Raw genomic sequence first — 26,717 nt, 5'->3', positions numbered from 1 at the left:
GGGAAGCTGGTGCCTCCTGCACGCACTCTGCGCGTGTGCGGCACAGTGTTGCGGTTAGCATAGGCTGCCCTCGAAGGTCTGGCGACTATTTGTTTGGTGATCCTTTGTGTCAGATAGGGAGGGGCCTGATCATGAAGACACTTATGTGTAAGGGCCAAAGTTTTGAAGACCACCCTTTCCTTGATGTGGAGCCAATGTACCTGCCTCCTGATCCTTATGATGTGTTCCTTGCGCAAGGTGCCTGTAGCAGCCCTTAAGGCATTATTTTGGGCAATCTGGAGTTTGGCTAGGTTTTTTTGGGAGGTTCCAATGAACAGGGCATTGCAATAGTCCAGTCTGGAACAGATGATGGCTCTGGCTATTGCTATGCAATTTTGCCGTGATAGGAAGGGCCTGATGGCATAGATGAGTTTGGAATGGTCTGCTGCGGAGGAGGCGATGGCATTGACCTGCCTGTCCATAGTGAGGCTAGGTTCTAGGTACACACCCAGTGTTTTGATAGTTTGAGAGACTGTGATAGGAATATTATCCACGGTGAATGATTGGTACTTTTTATCAAGTTTGCCCAATGTTGATGGGGAGCCGACAAGCAGGAGTTCGGTCTCATCACTATTTAGGCAGAGCCAATTCTCAGCCATCCATGATTGAATGGTGGCGTAGATACTGTTAAGTGTGTTCAGGTCCGAAGTAAAATCTCCCGACAGGGGGATGAGAACCTGTGTATGAACTGCATAATTTGTGTATGAGATGCCCAGAGAGTCAAGTATCCTGAAAAGAGGTCTCGTAAAGAGGTTGTATAGTGTGGGGGCTATGCAGGAGCCACATGATTGGATGTCGATCGAGGTGGCTAATCTCATAGAGATGCTACATTTGTGGATAATAGCGATGCCTCCTCCTCTGGTTTTAGTTCTGTCTTGCCTCAGAATGGAGTAGCCGTCAAGGACTGCTAGCATAAGCATGGGCCCAGCAGCAGGGTGTAGCCAAGTCTCAGTGATGGCGATGAAATCTAAGTCAGCTCTCTGGATCAGGTCGGCAATTTCGGTGGCATGGGCTACTAGGGATCTGGAGTTTATTAGAGCTCCTTTGATCTGATGGCTCGTGGCAGTTATTGTTGATAGGGGGGCTTCAGGGTGTTTATGTTTGCCAAGCTTGGCTGTACTGTTTGTTGACCTAAGGCCCAGGTGGACAAACTTGTGGTCTATTGGGTGGGCAGAATTTTAGGAGTCCTTGTTCTTATGGTGGTGGGGAGAGAGCTGGCAGGAGGCTCATAATTTTTGGCTAACCTCGCCCTAAGGCGTAGGTTCCTAGCCGTAGTTGTGCAGGGGTTGCTAGGTATGGGGTTTTTAGAGTCTTTTATATCTATGCACAGTTTAGGAGTAGTATTATTTGAGATAGCGGAGGACATCAAGGTGGGTGGCAACCCAGGGGTTGATGTGTGGATTATCATGCTATAGAATGTAATGCTTTGTATATAGACAGTCTGGCTTGTAGCTGTGGGGAACATGCTAGTATATGGTAAAGATAAACTATCAATGGAATATGTGACTGGAATAGGTGGCAGGCTAAGGGATCACTCTTAGAAGGTGATTTTTGAGAGTTGGTGATAAAGATATGTGGAAGAATACAGAGAGTATACTATCATTTGGTCTAAGGGCCTCATTACACGGATGGCGGAGAACCATGGCGCTATTAGCGCCATGGTTCATGCCGGTAAAATACCGGCACTGCCTTGGCGGAAAGGGGAATTACCGCCCCATTCCAAGGTTGGCGGGGCGGTAATTCCCCCTTCCACCATTGCTTTTCCCCATTCCCATTTTTGCCCCATAGGGCTTAATGGGAATGGGGGAGGCGCTAATCACGGTACCGCAAATTGCGGTACCGTAATTAGCTCCCTGGGTCCCTTTGCGGGTTGGTTTTTAACGCCTGCAAAAAGCAGGCGTTAAATCCCCCAACCCGCAAAGGGACCTCATAGTAAGGCGGTAAGGATTTACCGGTACCGGTATTTTACCGGTACCGGTAATTCCTTACCGCCATCCGTGTAATGAGGCCCTAAGTCTGGTAAAGTGGTGAAGGTTCAGTGAGAGCAGGAGTGTCCTGGCACTGAATTAGGGATGGAAGGTGGGATAGCTAGAGATAGTGATTATAGTACAGTTTAGGCACAAATCTACAAGTGGGAGCAGTGCTATGAGGCCTGGTTATGTAGACACAGTATATGGGCTCTAGGCAATAGAATGCGATCAGCATGCAATCCTGCAATTAGGGGTGGTACTCAGAAGCATAAGGAGCAATCGGCTACAAAATACTGTACGCATACAATCATGCAAATGAGGCAGTGCTAAAATAGATGCAAGATGCTAATCTCAGTGTACGTGATCAATTGCCACCAAGATGTGGGCTGCATGGGCAGTACTCAAAAGCATACAAATATAGTCACATTGCATAGGAACAGTTAGTTACAAAATCCTATAGGCATACGATCAAACATATATGGGCATAGCTGTAATATATGCAAAAACCAAAGAGCACATGATCAGTAGGCACTAGGATGCTGTCTAGAAACGATTATGCAAATGGGAGCAATCCTAAAAGTGCACGAATAACTAAGCACAGAATATGTGTCAGTAAGGTACATCAGGGTAGTGTAGGACCACATGTAGCAGGTGACTACCGTGTGTATGGCACTGGGCACTTAGCGGTAGTATAGTTAGGATCAATATGATGTGGCATCCGATAGGAGTTTAGCGGAGGGCTAAGCAATCGGCAAGGCAGTGCTAATAATGCAGTACGGTGACAGGTACTAGGAATATAGTGCCTATGGCTTTGTAACGAGAAAGTGTCGAGGCGGTGGTACTATGGGCCAGTAAAGCCAGCAATGCAGGGTACAGGGCAATCAGACACATTAGCATTGGATACATATACAATAGTTAAGTTCGCATCTTTAGGTGTTGTACGCGGATAAAGGAGGGCAGTTGTAGTGTTCACATTAAGCAGGAAGGCTATACTGAGCTGTTCAGACGGCAGAGAAAACAGTTCAGAGAAGGTAGGTTACACAAATGGCGTCATCATGTCTAAGCAATAAACGTTTGAATTTCGGTCTGGGGCGATTAGAGTTAGAGTAGATAGTCCGGGAGACACGTGTGGAGAGGTCCAGGGGTATTTGCATGCGCATTTTTAAACCCGTGAGCAATATGAAGTTGTAGTGTTGTTCCGAGTCGAGATTGGAGGTATATAACTTCGATAGCAGCACGTTTCTGCAGAGGGGCGGAGAGCCGTAGAGCAAGTGGTATAAAAGTTACCTTTTTGGATATTTCGCCAGCGAAAAGCAGTCCACAATGGCCAGGGGGTCTGGCAGACGGCAGGACGGCTGGTGACAGGCTGAGGACACGAGATGGCCCTGTTTTCTTGGTCCTTGGTGACATGGTCTGGCTTCCGCCTGCCGGCTCACGGGATAGGCTACTTTAAAGTAGCCTGGGGCCAATGGGTGCTTCACGACGTAGCCTGGCCCTTGTTAGGTGGAGTGAGGCAGAGCCATGCGGCGGGCGGCCATCTTGGAAGGTGTTTCCTTCCGCGGGTCAGACAATGGAGATAAATGCAAACGAAGACCGGGAACCCACCAGCACAGGCCAGTGGAGCCTGAATTACAGTGGCACAGTGCTAATAATCCCAGTGTATCCCCTGGCCCAAATGGGGCCCTTTACGATAAAGGGTTATGATAGATAACAAAAGAACAACCAAGAGACCACCATGGGGGGCACATGGAATGCTAGCACTGTGGAACAATGGGTAGGTCTACCCTGCCAATATTCATAGACTTAACTGAAGAGGAGGACTGTTGTAAAGTGACAGTTGAAAAGGGTGTAGAAGGAAAATGACAGAGAGAAAGACCTTAAGAGAAGAGCAAAAGGAAAGTAGAGAAAATGAAGATCAGCATTACTTGGTGGGTTGTGGGCTCGCGGAACCCCTAATACAGCCCTTTGGCTAAGCCTTCTGCCGGGGTGCAGGGCCCACTGATCCAGTTTTCATTAAGGGAGGTGGAGATTGTGATTAATCAACAAGCACAAATAGAGCTCAGGGCCAAGATGCGGTTAGGTGTCTCACCCACGAATCCCCGGGGATCTGTCATCCAGGTGGCCAGCACACAGCCATCACTTTTGGATCCAGTTCTTGGGGGTGGACCAGTGTGGGAGGATCACCTGGGTGAGGGGTCTTCATGGAATGGGACCGGAACACTGGATGGTGAGACACGGTATCCCCTTCCTTATAACACCTTTACCCCATCCTACCCATTAGAATGTTTAGGAACTCTACCCCCCCCTTACAACACCATTACTTTCACACAGACAGCCCGCTATGAGAGAAAACGGATGAACACCTGAGCCGTATACCTGACATGTCCCAATACAATGGTCAGGAAAGCTCAGGCAATTACTGGCCATCACACACACTTGACTTCCATTAAGCTTGACCACATGGATAAAAGGCGCAGCATGAGAGCACATTCTGAGTGAGGCAAAGCACACGAGGAAACAGCAGTTCCAAGATAGCAGTTTAACCAGAAAAGAAAGACGGCAAAAGGTTTGCAAGGAGGGAGGTTCCCTTGACCTTTTCAACAAGGAACTGTTGCTTTCATGAGCCCTCAAGATTGGAAAGCGTAAGATCAGGAAAACAGGCTGAAGAATCCTGCATTGTGTGTCGGAGATACCTGGGGTTCTCCCGTGACAATAATCAAGGCAGGGAGAATCACCAACCACCGTGGTACTGTCTGTGGCTCCAAGAACAAAGCAGCATCAGTGAAATCAACACAGTCGGTGAGTTTGAAAACCGATACAAGACCGGTATGTGTTGAAGCCAAGGTTGCAAGCAGCATCATTGCTTGGCGAGCGCTGGAACAAATATTGTTTGAAATACGTGTGATAAAAGACGCAAGTAAAGTTGAACTGCTGATGAGTGATTGAACTTTGAAACGAAGATACAATACCTTTGACAGAGTAGTCCAACCCAGCTTGTATGCTCAATCGAAGGTCTGTAAGGTGGTGTTTTTGAGAACCATGTTGGTGAATTTAAGATTGATATTGGTTTTGATTTTTTTTTTATTGAATGAAAGTTGCTTGAGCCATGAGATTCGGGGGAGCGAGGTGAGACACAGGGGACTGTTGAAGGGAGGATGGGACATGTACTTGGCAGGTTTGCTGTGCAGCTAGGACATGGCATGACAGCTATTCAGGTTGGGGCTGGATGTGGGAAGCCTCTGACTGGGAGACAAAGGATCATCCGTCCCGTAACTGGGACATGGAGGGAGGTACACGTTGACTATTATTGTTAGGGAGAATTCTCTCTTTAGGCTGAATTTCCTAACCTAGTGAGTCCCCCAGCAGCTTTGCTGGATTTCTGGAGTTTGTTTTTTTCTCCTGCCAAGAGTGAGACTCTTTTTCTCCCACTCTTGGACATGATTTATGGTGTTCCTTTGACTGTTAATGTGTTTTATGGGCTAATGGGTCCTTTACTCCATAGGGTCTCATGTGTTTTTACTATGTGTGTTACACAGCACCCTCCGTGCAGTGACACAGGGGTGTCATAGTGACACCCTACCATAGACTCCATACCCTGGGACTGACTACTGTCTCCCAGGGCATGTAAAGTCACCATTGGCTTTACTAGTCCCAAATTATTAACCAGAAACCAGTACAAACCATCATATTGTGGATGTGCTGGTCGGGGCAATTCGATTGCCCCAGGGTCTGTTAGTCGAGGGGGCACGTCTCCGTCCCCCCTGATCGAGTTTTGGCTGGTGGCAGTGGATACTACTTTTTATATTCGACCGCGAATATATCCCTATGGGCTTTTCCCATTGTTCGAGGCTACCAACTTTAATTATTTAATTCTCATAGCCTCGAACATACTGCCGGTTTAATTAATTAATATTAATTCGCCGGTTGGTATTTTTTGCCAGGACTCGATTCTAAAATGGCGTTTGTGTTCCCTTCTGTGACTCCAACCCAAGTCGAGCCCTTTGTTCCACTTTTTGGCGGGCTTCTCCACAGAAGCCTCCAAAAGTGGTGCCACTCTGACTGGGTACCACAGGGGGTGTGGGAGGGGGATTAGGCACCCTGGACTGAGTTACCTTGGTAACTCAAGTCGCACTCTTGTGTGATTGGCCCAAGCGGTGAGCCGGCCGGCTCACCACTTAGCATGTTTGATTGACAGCTAAGCTGAGTGAATGGGGGTGTGCTGCATAAAAGCAGGGCTTTGGGGACTGGAACTTCAGAAGTCGCCACAGGACCTGAGAATCCGACGAGAGAGAAGCTGAGCGACCTACCACGACAACACCACTGGTGGAGCCCTGCGGAACCGACTCACCACTTCCCGACGACAGAGAAGATCTCCCGGCTGGAGAGGCTTCTTCCCCTGACTGGTGGGCACAACCAGTTTACCTTCTTCTCTTCGCACCCCAGCCCGGTTGTGGTCGAATTGCCCGTGCCAAGCACCCCGGCAATCGGATAGCCACTTACCACTGGACCGCGAATAAAAGGACCGCACCTTTTACCAGAGAACTCTGCGGCTGGTTTCTTCCCTGGCAGTGCAACGGACTCCTGTCTTCCTCCCCGACGAGATCCTCTCTTCCCCCGGACGAAGCACCGACTTGCATCCGCTGCCAGGAACAACTGCCCCCGCTGGAGTATTCTCACCACTTTAAGGTACTGTGTCCGCCAGGCCTCCCTTTCTAAAAATTGCTACAAGGTAATAATAACCCCTTAACCTTCTGGACTGGGCTGGCCGCCTTGACCTTCTAACTGGTCCCTTTCGTTGGTCCAACTCTTTTTGAACCTTTTCAAGACATTTGTGCACTGCAACCGTGTGACCTTGGACACATTTCGTTTTTGATCCCCTTAAAGTGGATCCGGCCTACTGAACTCTAAACTCACGGTTTTACTTTGCCTTCCTCTCTTGTTGTGTTCTTGTAAAAGTGTTGGGATCTGTTTCAATTTATTCTCTGCTTTTCTCTCCCTTTTAAAACGAATTATTAGAGTGTCATCTGCGTGAAGCGCTCACCGCTGTCTGGAAATAAGTGGGGCTTTACTTAAGACTTGTCTAATATTCTGCTAAGGGAGTGTATATCTTTTAGTGACCGTGTTTTTGAATTGCTTACTATTAGTGCCTGTGTGTTTTTCTAGATGTGGTTTTAAATAAATAATTATATCTCTTTTACACCAAGCCCTGGTCAGTGTTTACTTGTTCTACTGTGTTCTTTTGACCTATTGTGAATACTCTGTATACTGCCTAACTCTTCTTGAGGGAAGTCTGACTGCTCAGCCACAGCTACCAAGTGAATCTGTGTGGTGCAGACTGTTACCAAGTGGGTTTACTGCCAAACACCTGTAGTCTTAAATCTTTTGCAGTGGTCCCAGAGGTAACTGCACAGGTTTCTGCCTAACAATTATCTACTGCATAGAGCTGCTAATGTGAATGTCTTGACCTGGAATGACCCTGGGTTAAATTGTTTTATAAAAAAGGAAGAGGGTGATGTGGTATTTGTAGAGGAAGTCGGTGGCGATTGCATTGTTGAAGGAGACTCGCCTCAATGAAAACAAACAGACCATTCCGCCGGAGTTGAAAAGGCCAGGGTTACAGCTCTAAATAATCTACATACTCTCAATTGGTATTGGTGTGGGTGGCCGACTCTGTGCCGTTTAATGGGGTGGAAACCCAGAAAGATGAGGAAGGAAGGTTGGTGAATGTTCTTGGATAGTTGGATGTATGGAATGATGTGCCATAAGTACATATGCAACTAATCATGATGCATCCAAATGATTTCAGTCACTAATTGGCAGACTATCCTCATTCCGTGATATGCTTTTGACATGGGGTGAGGACTTTAACTGTACCCTAGACCCCATGAGGGACAGATTAGATGATAAATATACTCAACCATTCTTATCCACAAGGACTTTAAGTAGGCTACAGGGGGATATGAGCCTAGTGGATGTTTGGAGGGTGAATAGCACACTCGGAGGGCGTACTTGTTTAACTCGGCCCCACATAACATATATACCCATTGTGACGATTCACAAGGTGCCGTCACTTCTCGCCAACGGGAGCCCTTTTCCATGAGGCTAGGGAAGTGTGGTCGGTACCCAATAGTCCCCCATAGAGGTAGTTTAATGCAGTAGGACATCATGGGGAAGGACTCCCCCTCTGTGAATAAAAATGATTACCTGGGGTACAGCCCGTTAAATGTTGTTACTTCCTGACACTCCCTAGCCCTCCCTAATGTCCAGAGCCACTACATTGAAAGCAAACATATGTATTGTTGTAACATAGAACCTAAAGCCAAAGGTATTAGAATGAGGAGGCGCACAGGAAACATAAAGATCATTGACTGTGATAACACTGGTATGAGGTGGCCCCAACGAGGGAACTGGATACAATGTATGAAAAGGAACAAAGGACCATCAGATGTGTCAAGCCCAGCTGCAGAGCCGAACACAGCCGTAAGAAGAAGCACAGCGGTGGCAGGCACAGCGGTAACCAATCCTGTTGGGGAAAGCAGCTGGCATCGGGAGATTAAACGCGGGTCAGTGACTGCGGAGAGTGGCAAGATGTCATCAAAGAAGTTATTCACCCACCAGTGGAGGCGGACCGAAGCCAGGAAGATGCCTTAAAGCCACTAGTGCAGAAGAGCGAAGCCAACAGAGCCAGGAAAGTGTGCCCGTCCCAGTAACGTACGCCAAAAGAGGTAAGGGGAGGTACAGAGGGGACACAGGGTTTGACACAGAGGCTAAGGTGGCTTTTCATTGGCCCAATAACATCAAAAACATTAATGGGCATAAGGAGAGAAGGGTCTGGGACCCTGAAGAGAATAACCTGGAACTCAGAGGAAGTCACCCTCGTCACAGTGGAGAACCAACACCCACTAATACCCACATAAAGGTCTGGGTCGCTGAAGAGAATACATTGGGACTCAGAGGAAATCTTCCACATCACACTCGAGAGACAAAACCCCCTGACATCCACAGAAGGGATTGGGACCCCAACAAAGAGAAAGAAAGCATCAGAGGAAATATTCCTCGGCACAGTGGTAACGAGGAAACCACTGGCCATCAGAGAAGGGTCTGGGACCCCAACAATGAGAAAGAGCATCAGAGGAAACCTTCCTCTGTGCATTGGTAGCTAGGAAAACACTGCTCACCAGAGAAGGGTCTGGGATCCCAACAGTGAGGAAGAGAGCATCAGAGGAAAGCTTCCTCAGTACAGTGCTAATGAGAAAACAACTGGCCACCAGAGAAGGGTCTGGGACCCCAACAGTGAGAAAGAACTGTCCCAAGCAATACCAGGAGAAGGGAACCATTCTCCTGGTACCAAACTAAGAGTTGTGACAAAGATGCCAGAGGAAGGGAGTAATTCCCCCTGGCCTTGTTGTGAGCTGTACCAAGTAATACCAGGAGAAGAAAGGCATTCTCTTGGGCTGAGACTTGTACTGGGGACACCAGGGGAATGGAGTCATTCCCCCTGGTTCTATTGGAAACTGGATAGATCTAAACCAGGAGGAGGAATCCATTCTCCTGGCTGTGAAATTGCATAAAGACTGGGTGAAACCCGTAAGCCATGGGAAGGGTGTCATTACCCCTGGCCTTTCTGTTGTGAGAGAACATTCTTTTTGCTATTGTAAGACAAAATTCTTTTGGACACTGTTCAAGAAACTGGATAAGGGAGCCATTATCTTGAACAAGGAATGTTTCTGTTAGCTCATTCCTTAGTTGAAGTATGAGGGTTAGAGTAGGATTTTGACACAGGACAGTGGAATTTTAATTTGACTGACATTCTGACAGGCCCCTTAGTATTAGTTTTGAGGCAGAGAAATCCCTGTTAATCGTAGGGATAGTTAGGTTTTCAATACGATAAGTCTATAACCAAAATCATGCCACCTTTGTGTCAGCTTCCTTCTTCGACACCCTTACACCATATTGACTATTTATTTACAGGGGGCAGAAAGAGCAGAGGATTTTGTTAATATGAGTTATAGGGGCAGGTCGATATCGGATCATGCTCTACTGTGGTAAGGAGGGGAACAGTGCCTATTCCAACATGGAAGCTTATGGCTGAGATTAGGGGTGTAACGGTATAACGGTATACCATTATAGATACCGTGAACAGCTTAATGAACTATAATAACCATCACGTTGTTTATACCGGTATACCGTTTTGGGGCCTGCAGCTATTAAGTGAGCTTTTCAATATGATTTGGAAAGGCTGCAGTAAGCAAGTGCCGCGCATTCTGGATCTTGCACCGGTGGATGTGGCGTTTGGCAGACAAGAGTATAGGGAAAGTGAGGCCACATTAGTAAATGCAGCTTTGATGCTGTGACCGCTCTTTCTCTGTGATCAGTAGAGTCGGGTTAAAGATCAGCCGATTTGTAGTTTTCCCACCAATTTGAAAGATGGGGAACTACACATCCCAGAATTCAAAGGGGGAATGAACTGGATGCCCTTCTGATGCATGTCCACAAAAAACATTAGCTCTGTAGACTGTATGAACACTGGGCCTATCAGTGTTTTGTGCCAGTATATAAACTGCCCCCACCCCCACTGTCCTCTGAGTTGTTGCTTCGCTTGATCCTTCACCTGCCTTCTGCATATGGCACTGGACTCAAGCAGGCAGGCATGGGCGTAATTATAGGGGGTGACGGGATTTTGCCCCCCCCAACTTCTGTGGCATGCGTTTTTGTCCCCCACCACCTTTTAGAGGGAGGGCAGGGGGGCTGCAATCATCAATTATGTAATTGGACAGCGCGAGCCCGGCTGGGGTGACCAGCAAGGCTTGCTCTGTCTCCTTACATAATGATGAGAAGCCTGGCAGCCGCGCTGCAACACATTCAGGGCTGGTATGCCCTGCGTGGCTCAGCCCCTCACCCCGGCTGGCCTTACTCAAAGTCAGCAGCCAGGGTGCTGAACTGGGTGTTGCAGGGTCTGGCGCCTGTGCTGCCATGCTAGCAGCAGCACTTCCAGGGGCCACGGCGCAAAGAATCCTTTCCTGGCTTTGTGTTCGTGCGACACACAGACAGGAACTAGGAAGCTCATTCAGCTTGCTGGTTTCTGTCTGGAGGTGCGTGAGCGGGAAGAGAGGTTTGTTCGGTGTAACATGAGACGTGGCCCGGGCGGCATTTGAAAGGAGAGCAGAGGTACCTTTGAAAAATATTTTTTTTTAAATTGTGTTTGTGTATGTTTGTTGGGGGACTGGGATGCTGGCTGACTCTAGTGAGGGTGCATGTCACATTTGGACAATGTGAGCAGAGCTCACAGTACACATTAACGCCCCAGGTATGAAACACACTAACAATAACAAATGGTGCATTCTCTGTGGCAAGCCACAGCTCGGTGATGCATCTAAAATTAGTCTTGCCACTTTTCAGATGCTACCAAAGCACCACCATCCTAATTTCAAAATGAATTTGACGGAATGTGCGCCCTCACCAAGTAGAGTAGAGAGAGTCAAGCTGAGAAATCCTGTGACCCAAAACTGTCGTACTCTGCAAATTCTGTGAAATGAAGCTGAGTGCTATATGCCTTCCAAACATGGTGAACTTTTGTTACGCAGTTTTTGCTCTAGGTGCGCAGAAGGAACCATATGGGATTTTGTGTTAAAAGCACACTTTATGGATCCATGTATAACTTTTCCTCCTGCCGGGCAAAAATTATCTTCACCAAAACTGGCAAAAAGTATTTAGTGCTTTGCAGACACTTTTTCGGGACGGTTTGGTGCAAATTAGTAAATGGGTGTCATGGTTCAGGTTACAGGCCACTAAAAACTGCTTCACTTACCAAACTAAGCAGGGGAGTATCCAACATTGTAAGAGGGTTTGGGGGCAGGGGGCGGCTTGAGCAACGAAATGCAGTGTGTAGAATTCAACATGGTCTCGTAGGCGCCCCCAAACCGCCCACCACTGCCCCAATCTACTTTTTCGGTAACATTAGTGGAAGATGGCCTTTTAACACACAACAAAAAAAAAACGCAGGATCATTCCAAACTCATCTATTAGAGCTCTGTCCAAGCTCTCTGAGGCAAAATACATGCAAACTTCATAATTATTATACGTATTGCACCAACAGAAGTGACTTCACAGAAAAGGACATTGCAAGGCGCATCATCAGACTTTGATACTTGGAGGCACCATGGAAGTGACTTTAGAATAAGTTGCCATAAATAAGCCAAGTGACAAATACCTTTGTGGTGCAAAATAACTAAATTGCACTATTGTTATATGTGGAGCAACTCTATAATCATTAGGCTTTTCCATTATAACATTATAATACCATAATACATTAACATAAGCGTGAAGTGAATCAGAGTCACTTGCAGAGCTGCAGATAAGGCACAATGTGATTACATTATTTGCTCAGGATCACACTCTTGGTTAAATGGTGAAACTGGAATGTGGACAATTTAAGCGACCGCACACATCTTTCCAGGTTTAGTTGATATATATATATTTATTAAGGTTTTGCTTTACATTTCATGTGCTTAAATAATTATTTATAGCAATGCTTTGGAAGCAAACCACATTACATAATAAATTAGCCATTCATAGTAAACTAATCATACAATATATATATTCTCATAGAAATATGTTGAGCAGTGGGAGTATGGCTTTAGTTTTATTCTCTCCATTCTGCATGCAAAGTCACAATAGCCTCATGTATATTCATGTGAGCCTAACAAATCCCCCTTTTGTTTTAAAGCTATAGTCATTATTTCATAAAGCATGCAACATTATGCACCCTTCTCACTTCTGATCACTCCCTCCCATTTACATTTCTAAAGAGACAAAAGTCCCTGCTAATAGTACCCCCCTCCCTCCTACCAGTGCCTAATGGCTCACATTGTAATGCTCTGTTGATACAGAGCAACGTGAGGACCCTCTGCTGCCCAGAGATCCTTGGTACATTGCCCTGGCCGCAGGACACCTCTACCATTCGGAACGGGTAAGTTGTCCTTCTGCCAGGACAATGAGCGTGCTGAGCAGGAATTGCTCAGCACACATTGTCCTGCTAGCTAGACACCTTTGCCGTTGGCGCCCTCTTTGAGGTCCGAACATGAGTGGTGTCCCAATGACAAATGTCCTGGTCTGACTCTTAAAAGAGCCACAGGGGGCAGCTTGCCCCCCTGCCTCTCCCGCTCAGTACTCCACTGCTTGGAGCCATTTGAACACAGGAAAACATACCTTAATTTTAATCAGTCAGAATCTTGTAGAAAAAATCTATCAGCACGTACACATATAAGGTGCTGTGCAGAACCCTAGTTTGGAGATATATGGCATTTAAAAATTGGTACCAAGTATACTTGGTCACCGACTGCACTGCATTAACCGATGGCAAGGTAATTGCTGACATTCCAGTGAATCTGTTCCTTTAGGCCACGGTTCAGCTAGGTTAAGTCAACTTAGCCCAACATTTCAGGGATCATAGGGTGATAAAGACTGGTCTGCTCAATGGATGTTGTGCCACTGTTTCCATGTGTTATTGTATATGCACATATAAATGTTGTGTGCATACAGTGTATGTCAATGGAGGTATTGGGTGCATTTGTGTGTGAGTGAGAGTGTATGCAAGCATAATTTTGTTGACCTTTGTGTCTGAATGAATGATAAATAATGCATTCTTTGTATGTTCTATTAGAAATAAGTTTTTTAATGTTATGTTGTGTCACTGGGTACACAGCAGGCCGGCTGAAGATGTGTGGGGACTCAATTGAATTTTTTAAAATATGCCACCAGTCTTATGAAAGTTATAACAGAGCGTCAGCAATGGACTTTTGTGGTGTAGTAGTCTAGTGTTATCCCTCAGGGATTAGGTTGTTTGACCGAGGTACAAAATCAATTGACCGTAGTCAGTACAAAAAACCAAACCCATGTCCCCCCAAACAGCCAGTACACCCATAAACCCCCCCTACTTACCTTTTCTCCATCCACCGCCTCTCCTGTACCCTGCAGCGTCAGATCTGTCCATCTAATGTGGGTCGGATCTGATGCTGCAAGGTCCCTTTTTCTTCTTTTTTTTGTTGGGTTCCCTGCCACCAATGCTGACCAAACACGGGGAGCGGGGGAACCCCCGTATCCCTAGTTCTTCATGTTCTGTATCTTTATCTTCAAACTAATGGTGGTGATTGAACTCAGTCAAATCTACTATTCAACCACATTAGTTTAAACAATTAGGCCGAAATGATCCCTAAGAGCCACATCCGCCCTCCCTCCACCCCAACCCTGTCCCCCCCAACATTATCAGCAAAGTTACTATACTGCAGGCAGGACAGATTCTACATTCAAGTTGAAGTATCCAGAGCAATGGTGGTGAGGTATTTCTCAGGTCTATCCTCGATTTGTGACACCACCCATGAAAGCATTCCTCCGTCTCAACTCACATGACAAGGGTCCTAATGCGCTCAGACCTGGGTAAAATTGTAATGATGGGGCTGTGGTGGTGTGGTGGTCTAGGCCATATTTGTGGCAATATGTATTTTAACGTTGTAATTTTCAAAAGTTTTTTGTGCCACTATCTTTAAGAAGGTAAATGAACATGTATTATTGCAAGAATCAAGAAAGAAATCAACAGTGCCCACTGAACGCTGTCCTGTTAGGATTACATGGTCATTGGTGACTCCAACATCAGACCTTTATAATACACCAGGAAGATGGTAAACAACCTATAGTGATTTGATCAATATGCAACCTTTCGGTGAGTGTTTGTTGGCTATGACATTTTGACAAAAGAAACACATTGACATGGGCTTTCAGACATCACATGAGTGACTTTTCTCCCTTTAATGGGATAAAGCGTTACCAAAACAAACTTTTATGACTGATCGCAGCGAGGGGTCATGATGGCCATGCCATGTGGTTCCAAAATAATGCAAGTCGAGGCCGATTTTCAAAGCGATGACCTGTGACTGAGCAGCAAGCTCATTGCATTTCAACACTTCCACTAGTCACTCTTTCATTCAAGGCGATCAACAAGTGAGCGCAATGAAAGACCAAATCTGCAGCCGTCTTAGATTCCTGGAGGATCAGCTAAAAACGTGCAGAGACACGTTTCAAAATGCTGACAATTTATGACCTTTAAGAAAATATTTGTTAAGATTTGTTAACTCCACCTGCTATACTGCGATAACCATGATATACTGTCATTTGACAAGAAGGTTATCCTTCAGCCATAAAGCCAATACTGTGACACCCCTAGCTAAGATGCTCTTGGATGCCCGTTTAAATCACATATTGAAGAGAAAGTAGGGAAGTATTTTGAGGATAATAAAAGAATGTGGTGGATCAGAGGGTGTTATGGGAGGCCATCAAGGTTGTAATCCAAAGGAGAGTTGATTGCAAAGGAAGGTTGGGTCAGAAAATCACTTTTAGACACACTATCCATAATTGAGGATGAGATTGAATCAGTGGAAAATGCCCTAGGCTGTGCACGAACCGATGAAACCGCCCTGGTGGGACTTAGGCAACAATGCATGGTAGCCTGAGAGAGGCTTGCGAAATATGATTATGAGGTGTACACGAAAAAGGTTACATGATCAAGGAGATAAGACTGGGAAAGTGCTTGTATGGCTTTGTAAAAGAGAGATTCCTAGGCAAATGATTTGCTCCTTGATGTATGGATGAATGTGGCGAGTTATGGAGGGCATAAACTGAGAATCATGACCCTTTCAAACATTACTGAGACATTATATGAATATGACACAGCTCCACAGGGGGGTGACCTAGAATACACCTTGCCTCAGATATATTTGTCCAAACTGACACAGGAACAACTGAATTCGCCCCTAGGTGAGGCAGAAATATGTGCAGTGATTACCAAGCTGACATTGGCAAAGGTGCCGGGAGGGGATGGACTGCTGGTGGACTTTTATTGAGTATATAGTCTAGTCTTGAGGCCCAAACTGTTAACATGCATACCAGGCTGCCTTTGAGAGTGGACCAATGCCTTGTCTATGAGTGAATCAATCATAATCCTGATTTTGAAGCAGGGCCAACCACAGCAGCTCTGCAAATCGTATAGGCCTATATCCCTCATCAATCATGACATACAGATTCTGAGCGCACTTCTAGTGAATAGAGTAAATTAAGTGATTTCCTCACTTATACACAAGGACCAATAAGGGTTTGTTTCTAATGGGAATACGTCCTTAAACTTGCATCATCTCCATTATGTCATTGATAGAACAGCGGGCCATGAAATGGATTGTGCTGTATCCTCCTTAGACGCCATCAAAGCGTTTGATTCTATATGCTGGGTTTGGAGGCACTTGGATTTGGCTGTAGACTTTATGAGATGGGTTCAGCTGTTATAGACTTCTCCCAGGGCCAGCGTGGCAGACCATTCCATTTCAGCCTCCTTGGAGCTAAAGATGGGCACAAGGCAGGGCTGTCTGCTATCGCTAATACTGTTTATCTTGACATTGAAGCCACTGTTAGGCAGAAACCTGTGCAGTTCCCTCTGGGACCATTGCAAAAGATTTAAGACCACAGGTGTTTGGCAGTAAACCCACTTGGTAGCAGTCTGTACCACACAGATTCACTTGGTAGCTGTGGCTGAGCAGTCAGACTTCCCTCAAGAAGAGTTAGGCAGTATGCAAAGTATACACAATAGGCCCTCAGATACAATAGCACAAGCAAACACTGACCAGAGCTTTGGTATCAAGGTATATAATTATTTATTTAAAAACACACTGAAACACTCCAGCACTGTTATTGTAAATCACTCTCAACACTGTTACTATTATTATATATACATCCCTTATTCCTTATCAGACAAGTCTTAGTTAATAATAATAATAATAATAATTTGGCATTTATATAGCGCTACGAACCCTCAGGTATCTGAGCGCTGCTTATTATTACCCACGGTGTGTGGTGCTCATTTATCGACCTCGGAAGGATGAAACGCTGAGTTTGGCGCTGCCGGGATTCGAACCTGCGTTCGCAGGCTCTGCACTGATGTCAAAGCGAGCGCTCTACTCGCTGTGCCACTTGACCGGCTTAACACCACTTATTTCCAGACAGAGGTGAGCGCTTAACTATAGATGGCACTCCAATAAGTTAACGAAAAGGGGGGGGGGGCAGAATGCAGGAAAATACACCACACTAATCTTTAGGAACCTTTAAGCAAGACAGGAAAGTCAAAAGTTACTTGTGAGCCAAAGTCCATAGGCCGGGCCCACTCTTGGAGAGAGCAGGGCACAAATGCACCCAAGCTCACACAATGACAACAGGCTTGAAAAGTATTGCAGGGAGTTCGGAAAGGCTTTAGTTAGGTTCAGAAAAGTTTAGCCAGGGTGTCCCAGGCTAACCCAGGTTCGAAAGCCGGGGGCTAAATCTACCCCATACAGTCGGTTGCAAGGGAAGCCAGGCGGAACACGGTACCTTATGTGGAAAGGTTCCTCCAGCAGAGGCAGTTGTTCCTGGCAGCGAGTGCAAGTCGCGGCGTCGTCCAGAGGAAGAGAAGATCTCGATGTGGAGGAAAGATGAAGGTCGTTGCACTGCCAGGGAAGAAACCAGCCGCAGAGTTTTCCGGTTAAAGGTACTACCGTTTGATTCGTGGTAGTGGTAAAACGTGGTATCCCGGTTGCCGGGGTGCTTGGCACAGGCAAGGCGGCCACAATGTGCTCCAGGAAGCGAAAAAGGAAGCAGACTGGTTATCCCCACCAGTCGAAGGAAGAAGACTCTCCGGGCTGGAGATCTCCTCTGTCGTTGGGAAAAGTGGTGAGACGGTCCAGCAGGGCTCCACCAGTGGTGTCGTCGTAGCAGGTCGGCTCAGCTTCTCCCTCGTCAGATTCTTAGGTCCTGTGGCGACTTCTAAAGTTCCAGTCCCCAAAGCCCTGCTTTTATGCAGAAAACCCCCATTCACTCAGCCTAGCTGTCACTCAAACATGCACCACTTGGGCCAATCAGGACGGAGTGCGACTTGAGTTGCCAAGGCAACTCAGTCCAGGGTGCCTAAATCCCCCTCCACCCCTCCTAAGTACCCCAGACAGAGTGGCACCACTTTGGAGGGCCTCTGTGGAGAAGCCTGCCAAAAAGTGGAACAAAGGGCTCAACTTGGGTTGGAGTCACAGAAGCGAACACAAACGCCATTTTAGAACCGAGTTCTGGCAAAAAATACCAACCGGAGAATTAATACTAAATAAATAAACCGGCAGTATGTTCGAGGCTATAGGAATTAAATAATTAAAGTTGGTAGCCTCGAACAATGGGAAATCCCATAGAGATATATTTGCGGTCGAATATAAAAAGTAGTATCCACTGCCACCAGCCAAAACTCGATCAGGGGGGACGGAGACGTGCCCCCTCGATTAATAGACCCCGGGGCAATCGAATTGCCCCGGCCAGTACGTCCACAATATGATGGTTTGTACTGGTTCTGTTCAGAATTTGAGACTAGTAAAGTCAATGGTGACTTTACATGCCCTGGGAGACAGTAGTCAGTCCCAGGGTATGGAGTCTATATTGGGGGGTCACTATGACACCCCCTGTGTTACTGCACTGAGGGTGCTGTGTAACACACATCACAAAAAAACATGAAGCCCTATGGAGTAAAAGACCCCATAGCCCATTAAACACATCTAGAGTCAAAGAAACACACTCAAATCATGCCCAAGAGTGAGGGTAAAAGAGTCTCACTCTTGGCAGGAGAAAAAAATAAACCCCAAAAAATCCAGCAAAGCTGCTGGGGGACTCACTAGGTTAGGAAATTCAGCCTAAACAGAGAACTCTCCCTAACAGCCATTGGCGGTATTTTTGAGAAGTGAGTTTGAGAAGGTGGGTATATTGATGGATGGAACACGTGATTTAATATTGTATGCGAATGACGTGCTACTATACATTCAGGATCCACAGGTTAACCTCAAATACATCTTGGAGGTACAGGATCATTTTGCTAGGTTGTCTGTCATTGAAATGAGCCTAGGGAAATCATGCCAATTCCCATTGGCAGCCTTAGCAAAAAAGAGAGTGACAGTTTCCAGTTTTGGGGCTTCCTTGGGCATTGGAGTCTTTCAAATACTTGGGAATCACAGTCTGTCATTCCATCTATGATTCTTATAATGAGCTTGCTTGACAAAAATAAGTTAGGGATGCTGATGCTTCTTGATTTAAGCGCTGCCTTCGATCTGGTAGACCATCAACTCCTCATCAAGGCACTCATTGAGAACGTGGGCTGCTCCGAAGGAGCTATTGACTGGTTATTGTCATTTCTATCGAACCGCCAAGCCAGAGCCCACTGGGGCAGCAACTTTTCTGATCCCTGCGATATCCTCTTCGGAGTGCCCCAAGGGGCCAGTTTGTCACCAATGCTGTTCAACATATACATGCACACTTTGTGCAGCATACTGGTGAATGCAGGCGTGTCGTTTACGAATTACGCAGATGACACTCAACTTATTTTGGAACTGGGGGGCAGCCAGCACGCCGCTGACAGCGAAGTGATTGCAAGGGTTTATAAGACAATAGACGATTGGATGCAGGCTAACTGGATGTGCCTGAATGATTCAAAAACTGAACTGATGCTCTTTGGTTCCAGTTGTCAGTTGGCTAATCTAGGGGCAGAGTACAAATCCTTCCAAATTAAGAAAGCCATCATTTCGGTGGCCCCTAAAGTGAAAACCTTGGGCATGATGGTTAACTCTGCAGTAGATTCTCATGCCCAGACCAGCTATCTCCAAAAAAACACAGCTTATTATCTCAGACTAATGAGATATATCAAGCCCTTCCTAAATGAATGTAACCTGGCGACCATTGCCAGAACTATTATTTTATCACGGCTCGACTATGGCAATACACTGCTGTTAGGGGCCTCGTCTAAGGACTTAGCGAGATGTCAGGTGATCCAGAACAGTGCGGTTAGGCTAGTAAAAAAATCTGAAGACGAAAGATCATGTCACCCCCGATTTCCCTTCATTGGCTAAGAGTAGAGGAACGTATAAAGTTTAAGGCTCTTTCTTTGGTCCACAAGTGCCTCTATGGTAAAGCACCAGAGTATTTGAAAAACAGCCTAGTCCTCTACACACCCAGGAGAAGACTACGATCGGAAGGAAAGTGCCTCCTGGTCGTACCCAATTTCAAGTTGAAATCGGGGTTGGGTAGATCTTTTCTGGTACTGACACCTAAATTGTGGAACAGCCTTCCCGATTCACTGAGGTCAGAAGCAAACCACCTTGTATTTAGGAAACAGATGAAGACACTCCTCTTCAGATAAGATCTCTAGCGCTAGTGGCTGTCATGTCTTCCATGCCAACTGTTTCGCGTCTCTTTATGCCTGCTTTCTTCTCTTCTATGTTGTAATGTTCAAGCGCCCTGATGCCCTCGGGCTACCGGCGCTTAATAAAAATATATACATACAAATATATATATATATACATAAACGCAACATGCTATGAGCACTGGGCAGCTTCTCTGGTTCCATCGCCTTCTGGAGGATGCTGCCCCTGTCCTTGATGGGGTGTGCGGCCATAACCAAGATGATTATTCTCCCACACCTGTTGTATTACTTTATAAATATTCCTTATCTAATAACGATGTCCCTTTTCACGACTTTGAATTCTAAGATAAGCCAACTCCTTTGGGAAGAAGGAAGACAAAACATCTAAATGAATAGCCTTTGTAGATTGTATGCTAATAGGAGTTTTACAAAGGTAGCGGGCGCCCCTCTCTCGCAAGAACAGACATGATAACCTGTTCAGTGGTTATTAACCACTTGAGAGTTCGCAGCCACTGCTTTTACTCACTGTGCCTTTCACAGATGGGAAATATCCATTTGCATATCAGTCTTTGTCCTGCCCAGGGGCAGTCCAGCACCGAAATACAATGGCAACTCCAATCTGAACGAGAGTACCACCAGCAACCCCATACACGTGTTTCACCCTTGTTGGGGATCATCAGTGAGGTGAAGCTGATGCCTCTCTAAGCACAATAGGAGTTTAAAATTCCAAATTATGAATTATACTACCTGACGGCCCAGATCCAGTTTCTGTCCTTGTGGCTTGTGGACAAACCCAACCTGGAAATTGCATTTATGCAAAATACTATCCACCCATTTACACTTAAGGAGGTCCTCTGGACTGAAGATAAAATACTCCCTTGTAGACCAGCATTCTGTTCTTGGGGAAGAGACTTTAGCATAGGATTCTAAGGTGGGTAGGAGTCCCATTCCCTTAATCGACGAACATTCACTGATGGTGGATTTTGCTCGAAGTGCCATGGAGTGCCACTCTGTAGAAGTTTGCTGGGAAGATAAAAGGCTGATGGTATGTGATAGCATCCCAACAAAAGTTTTAAAACCTATTAACGGGATATGATCTGCACGTAGGTTAGTTCTTATCATATATGTCCCTGGTACGGAATGCCAAAAATCAGTGGTATGGTCTGCTGGGCGAATTGGAACTGGATTCCACTGTGGCACTCATTTAGCAAGAAACTGGTTAAACAATTATACAGTAGATTTCTGGAAATAAGACATAATGGTGTGGTTAAGGCTAAGGTGGAATGGGAAAAAGATCTGGATACATCTTTAGAATATGGGAAATGGGATGGAGCTTAACTTTAGGTGCAGAAAGATTCCAAGAATGCGCGGCATAAACGTATACAATTGAATATACTCTATAGAACGTACATGACCCCGCACAGGTTGGCAAAGTTCTCGCTGACAATGTCGTTAAATTGTAGGAAAAGTAGTTATGCCAAGGCTTATCCCATACATGAACTTTGGGAATGTTCTGTTAAACAGTCCTATTGGGCCACAATACGCCAGAAAGTAAGTGGGATGGGAATTAAAAGCTTTGGGTGGTCATCTGAGTCAGGCCTGCTGGATTTATACCTGAGACCTCAAAAGAAGAAATATGTCACCAAGTTCATGGATTTAGTGTGTGTACTGTCAGGGGTGCAGATTTTTCAATGGGCTGGAAAGAGGGGTCCAGGAACGGCTAAATGGTGGGAGGACTTGAAAAATGCTGATTGGCAGAGATGAGTTGGTGTAGACATGCACACACACACACAAGCAGATGGTGAAAGTGACACTGTACTGGCATGGAACACTTAAGCAGTCTCTCTTCAATCCATCAGATGACAAACCACCCTGGCCATAACATGCATACTGAACTGTTCTGTGCATGTTGAGGGGGCTGGAGGTGGGTAAAGTGTGTACGTATGGATGAGTCGTCCTGCATCAGTGTGAAGGTGCGTCTCTGTATACATATTAAGGGGGTTAAGATGGTCTAAGGTAGCTCACAAGAGTTTATGTTTAATCCGTTGGTCGGTATGCAACGCGAGACATGTTTGTATTCTCTAACAGGGGAGGCTTTGTAGGGAAAAGTGGATGTAACAGTATTTATTGTACAAGTGGTATTTGATCCTCCGGTTGACTTGTCTCAAGTTTTGTTACCATAAAGAAAATAAAAATAATAAAAAATAAATAGAGAACTGCTTCCATAAGATGTTTAGTCAAATTTGAGTCACAATGCGCGGGAGAGGAGATAATTAAAATGCGGGAAGTGTGTGATCCCGAACTGCTGATGTTCATGCTCATGATTTTACAACATAGGCATGCGATGTCAGGGCACTGGGAAATATGTGCTTTAACAGAACTTTAAAAAATAATGATGATGGAAAATGCTGCGAAGGTATCAGCTCATGAAACAAAAAGGTATTGATTGCATTGGTTCACAGCTGCTGATAAAACAAGGAAGATTGATTGATTGACATTGTTCACTGCTTTTCCATGCCTTATCAAGCTTACAATGTGTACAGGGGACAGTTTTCCATGGAGAATGCTAGATTTGATTATTCCAGGCGATTGCTATGCTTTCACAACAATGGGTCTAATTGATCAGTTTAATATTCCAGACTTCCTATTCGGTGAAATCAATATTTCCATGGGCTTATGTCATGCCGCTGAATTATGCAAATAATTAACATAGATGACATAATTTCTGTGAAATATGTTTTGAAACAGTTGCTGTTAGCTCAACATGTAATGTTACATACCTGTTATGCATATTTAGAAGATGAAAATATACAATTTGTTCCCTACTTTCTCCATTAGCTGAAGACCAAAGGAATAATTTCAAAGATACCAAATGTGAAATCGACAAAGAATGTTAGCTGGCATGAAACTGGTAAGCTGGTCCTACTCATTGTTTTGTGTCTCATTGTGAGTGGAGTATATCTTGCATTTATTTTTACTACAATCATTGGAAATAAGAAACTGGACAGAATTTTCTGGAGATATACTGCATGTTAGTTTGGGTACAATAAGTCCTTTTGATTCTAGAGGCCTCCAAGAAGCAACCATTGCTTTGTTTTATCTAACTTAAATGGCTGAAGACAAAAGACAGTGCAGCAAATAGTTAAAGTTTTCCAGGCTTTCAGGACCATACTAAGTCCTTGGTCATGAAAGCAGGAATACATAATGCAAGCTCATTTTATAGGGTGATTTGATACAGAAACAAGATACATAGAGCTCCATATTGTGGATGCTATGGCATTTGTTCCCTTTCAGTTTCTGGGTTTAGTATGGGAATTGGAGCATTTGGACCTTCTGAATAGATATAGTGATTGTGTCCCCCATGTATTCCTCATCTTTGATATTATCTGATATGCTTGCAGCTTGGGAAATCTTTTCTCAGCAGAGGGTGCAGTGCGTCGCCGACTCGATGTCCCTCAGTGGCTTCCATCGCGCTCCCGACTGTGATGTCGATACTGGTATAAGTATCACGCAGCTTGCCCGATGCCCCAGTTCTGTTTTTCCACCTGCTCAGAACACTTCAAACCGGTTCAAAATCGCCTCAGTGATTTTTTCATATTGCGTTTATCCTATCCATCGAATATGTCTACTCTGAAGACCTGGTTTAAAAGGTGAACCAATTGCTGGTCAAAGATGTCTATCACTGATCCGCATCGGATATGCTTTTGGTGTCTTGGGAACGATCACAAGGTCAATGATTGCGGCGGCTCTTGCCAGTCAATGGCCATTAAGGCCTTAGAGGAGAGGAAGGGGACGCTTTTCCTGGGTAGGCCCCCAGCCAAGTCTCCTTCTACTACCCCATCCAAAAAAAGGTCTTTCAACGACAGAAGCACACAGCATATTTCGCCTTAGTGAGAAATAAGCACTCAAAACATAGCTCTTGGCCGAGAAGCTGTTCTGGACACTCGTCATCGCCGGCCTTCCATAAAAGGTCAAAGAGGAGGCATCATAGATCCCACTCTTCTTCTTTGGACTCTTCACTCTATAGAAAAAGGGCAAGTTTCCCTGTTGGTGTCAAAAGCCGCATGGGACACATTTTGAATCCAAATGATGGTGATTGAGAAGGCGGCACCTCCCAACCCTTCAAAAGAGCTGAAGATGGCTTTGGACCCCATCACGCCTCATAAGGCCAACAGGGAGCCAGGGAGCCAGTTGAAGCTTATGCTTGCGCGCCTATGAGCCCATGCAAGAAAGCGAAGCTTCTTTGAGAAGCGTCCAGAAGTACCAAAGCCTAAGCCTCCACCCTCCACTCCTTCGAGGGAGGTCACCTCAACTCCTTCGATGCAGAGGCCGTCGTAGTCGAAGTCATCAATGTCTTCGATGGATTTGTCGAAGGATTACAGACCTCTTGCAAGAAAGGAATTTTTTAAGTCCATCGGCTCGATTCTTGAGATGGAGGTGGAGGATAGAGATAGTCTTATGTTTGGACTGGAATTTGGAACTCCCAATGTGCCTCAGGAGTTAATCTCTGAAGAATATAGTTTACAGCACCTTGTAGATTCCTTGAAGGATGCTAGCGGGCTTGATGCCTCATCTGGAGTTGATTTTGCCACCTCAGATCCTTCTGCACATGCAGATGCATCATACAGGTCTCTCGTGTAAGGTGACAGAATACCTGGGCTGGGGAAGGCCTGTTACTGTACATGTACAGGATGACCTGACAGATATATTAGATAAAGGTCCTCCAAAACACTGTGTCCTGCCATTACATATGGCCCTGAAGAACAGGGGCTGGAGAATTGGAAGAAACCGGACACTACTCTGGCTGATAATGAGGACTTCAAAAGGAAATACAGGCCCTCTGCGGTGGATCCCGATTTCTTATCAAAACACTCTACTCCTGAAAGTCTATTGGTTCAGAAAGTTACTTCTACCTCTGGGGCAGCTGCTTACGCTACAATCCCTCCAGATAGGCACCACAAGAAATGTGACGCCTTAGGGAAGAGGGTGTTTTCAGGAAGCAGCAGGCTTTTATGTCACATGTTCTTTAACAAAATACACATTTCCTTAGTGGGAGGTGGCACCGATGGCTGGAGATCATCTTCCAGAAGGTGAAGAAAGGGAAGGTTTTCTGAAAATCATCAAGGATGGCAAGGATGCGATATGCCAATCATTACAGTCTGGTTTGAACTCGGGCGATGGCAGCAAGTATTGTCTCACAAAGACTTGCTTGGGTGCATAGGTCTGGATTTGCTCCAGATGTTCAAGCAAGACTTCTAGGTATGCCCTTTGATGGCTCCCAGTTATTTGGCTCCAAAGCTGATGAGACCTTGGCAAAGTTACAGTCCTCTAAGGCATCTGCTAAGTTGCTGAGTGCAGCGATACGTCAACCACAGCAGACACAAGTGACCTCCCAGAGTTGGAGGGATTGTTCTTTTCATTACTATTCCTCTGTTGGAAGGATAAGAGGTCAAAGCTCACAAAGGGACCAGAGGAGATTTCCTTGTGGTGGACGAGGACGTGGGGTAAGCTCACTCTCATAGCCACAACCTCTTTGCATTCCGTGACATCTGCAGCACCAAAACCTCTTTGAGGCCTTAGTCCACAGGATAGTAGTGGGGGGCAGATTAACACAGCATGTGGAAGAATGGCAAAGGGTTCCTTCTGAAGCTTGGGCACTACAAACTGTAGCCCAGGGTTGCTGCCCCCCACTCATAAAAAGGCCTCCTGAACATCCACTGGGGAGTCAGTTCTTTCGAAATCCAGATCCGCTCCTCTTACAGGAAATTATTAGCCTGTTTGAAAAAGTTGCCATAGAATGGGTAACTGTAGCAGAGAGGAACCAAGGATGATACTCCCCTTACTTTCTAATTCCCAAAAAGGACGGAGGACTGCGACCCATCTTGGACTTGAGGTGCTTGAACAAGTTCCTCAGGGAAGGACAAGTTCAAGATGGTTACTCTTTTGCAGATCTTCCAGGACCTTCAGCTCCAGGATTGGAGTGTTTCACTCTATCTTCAGGATGCTTACTTTCTTGTGCCTATGTATACCAAGCACAGAAAGTACCAGATTTCGGCTTCTACCATTCAGGTTCACCTCTGCCCCTCGGGACTTCACCAAGTTGATGCCAAGTGTGAGGAGGGGAGGCAATCGTGTCTACAACAAACTAGATGATTGGTACTGCAACATTTCAGCGTCACCTGCCACTCCCTCCACAAGCTGGGCTTCTCTCTTAATTTCAAGATGTCCTATATGATACTTTCCCAAAAACTTAAGTTTATTGGAGCGGTCCTGGATGCTTCCTCTGGAAAAGCTTTACCACCCGAGATTAGGGCTCAGCACATTGTGCAGATGGTCATGAAGTTTCAGAATGTCCAGCGTCTACTGGCCTTCATTTTCTGAGGTTGCTCGGACTCATATCATCCTGCATTTTCCTGGTGCCAGAGGCAAGTCCGAGGATGAGATCCCTTCAGTGGGTCCTCACATCCCAA

The 26,717-nt window shown here is 45.7% G+C and overlaps 1 protein-coding gene across 1 annotated transcript in view; it reads left to right on the top strand.

The window, feature by feature from the left end:
• Positions 1–26,717, top strand: part of SLC9A5 (solute carrier family 9 member A5) — a 1,894,848-nt gene that overhangs the window by 1,557,401 nt on the left and 310,730 nt on the right. The window contains exon 14 of the mRNA XM_069604452.1: positions 23,086–23,158. Coding sequence (XP_069460553.1) covers positions 23,086–23,158 — 73 coding nt within the window. The remainder of the gene's footprint in view (positions 1–23,085; positions 23,159–26,717) is intronic.

Source organism: Ambystoma mexicanum, chromosome 1p (assembly GCF_040938575.1).
Source record: "Ambystoma mexicanum isolate Mex_15411 chromosome 1p, UKY_AmexF1_1, whole genome shotgun sequence".
NCBI classification, from domain to species: Eukaryota; Metazoa; Chordata; class Amphibia; order Caudata; family Ambystomatidae; genus Ambystoma; species Ambystoma mexicanum.
This window is presented reverse-complemented; position numbering and strand designations above follow the sequence as displayed.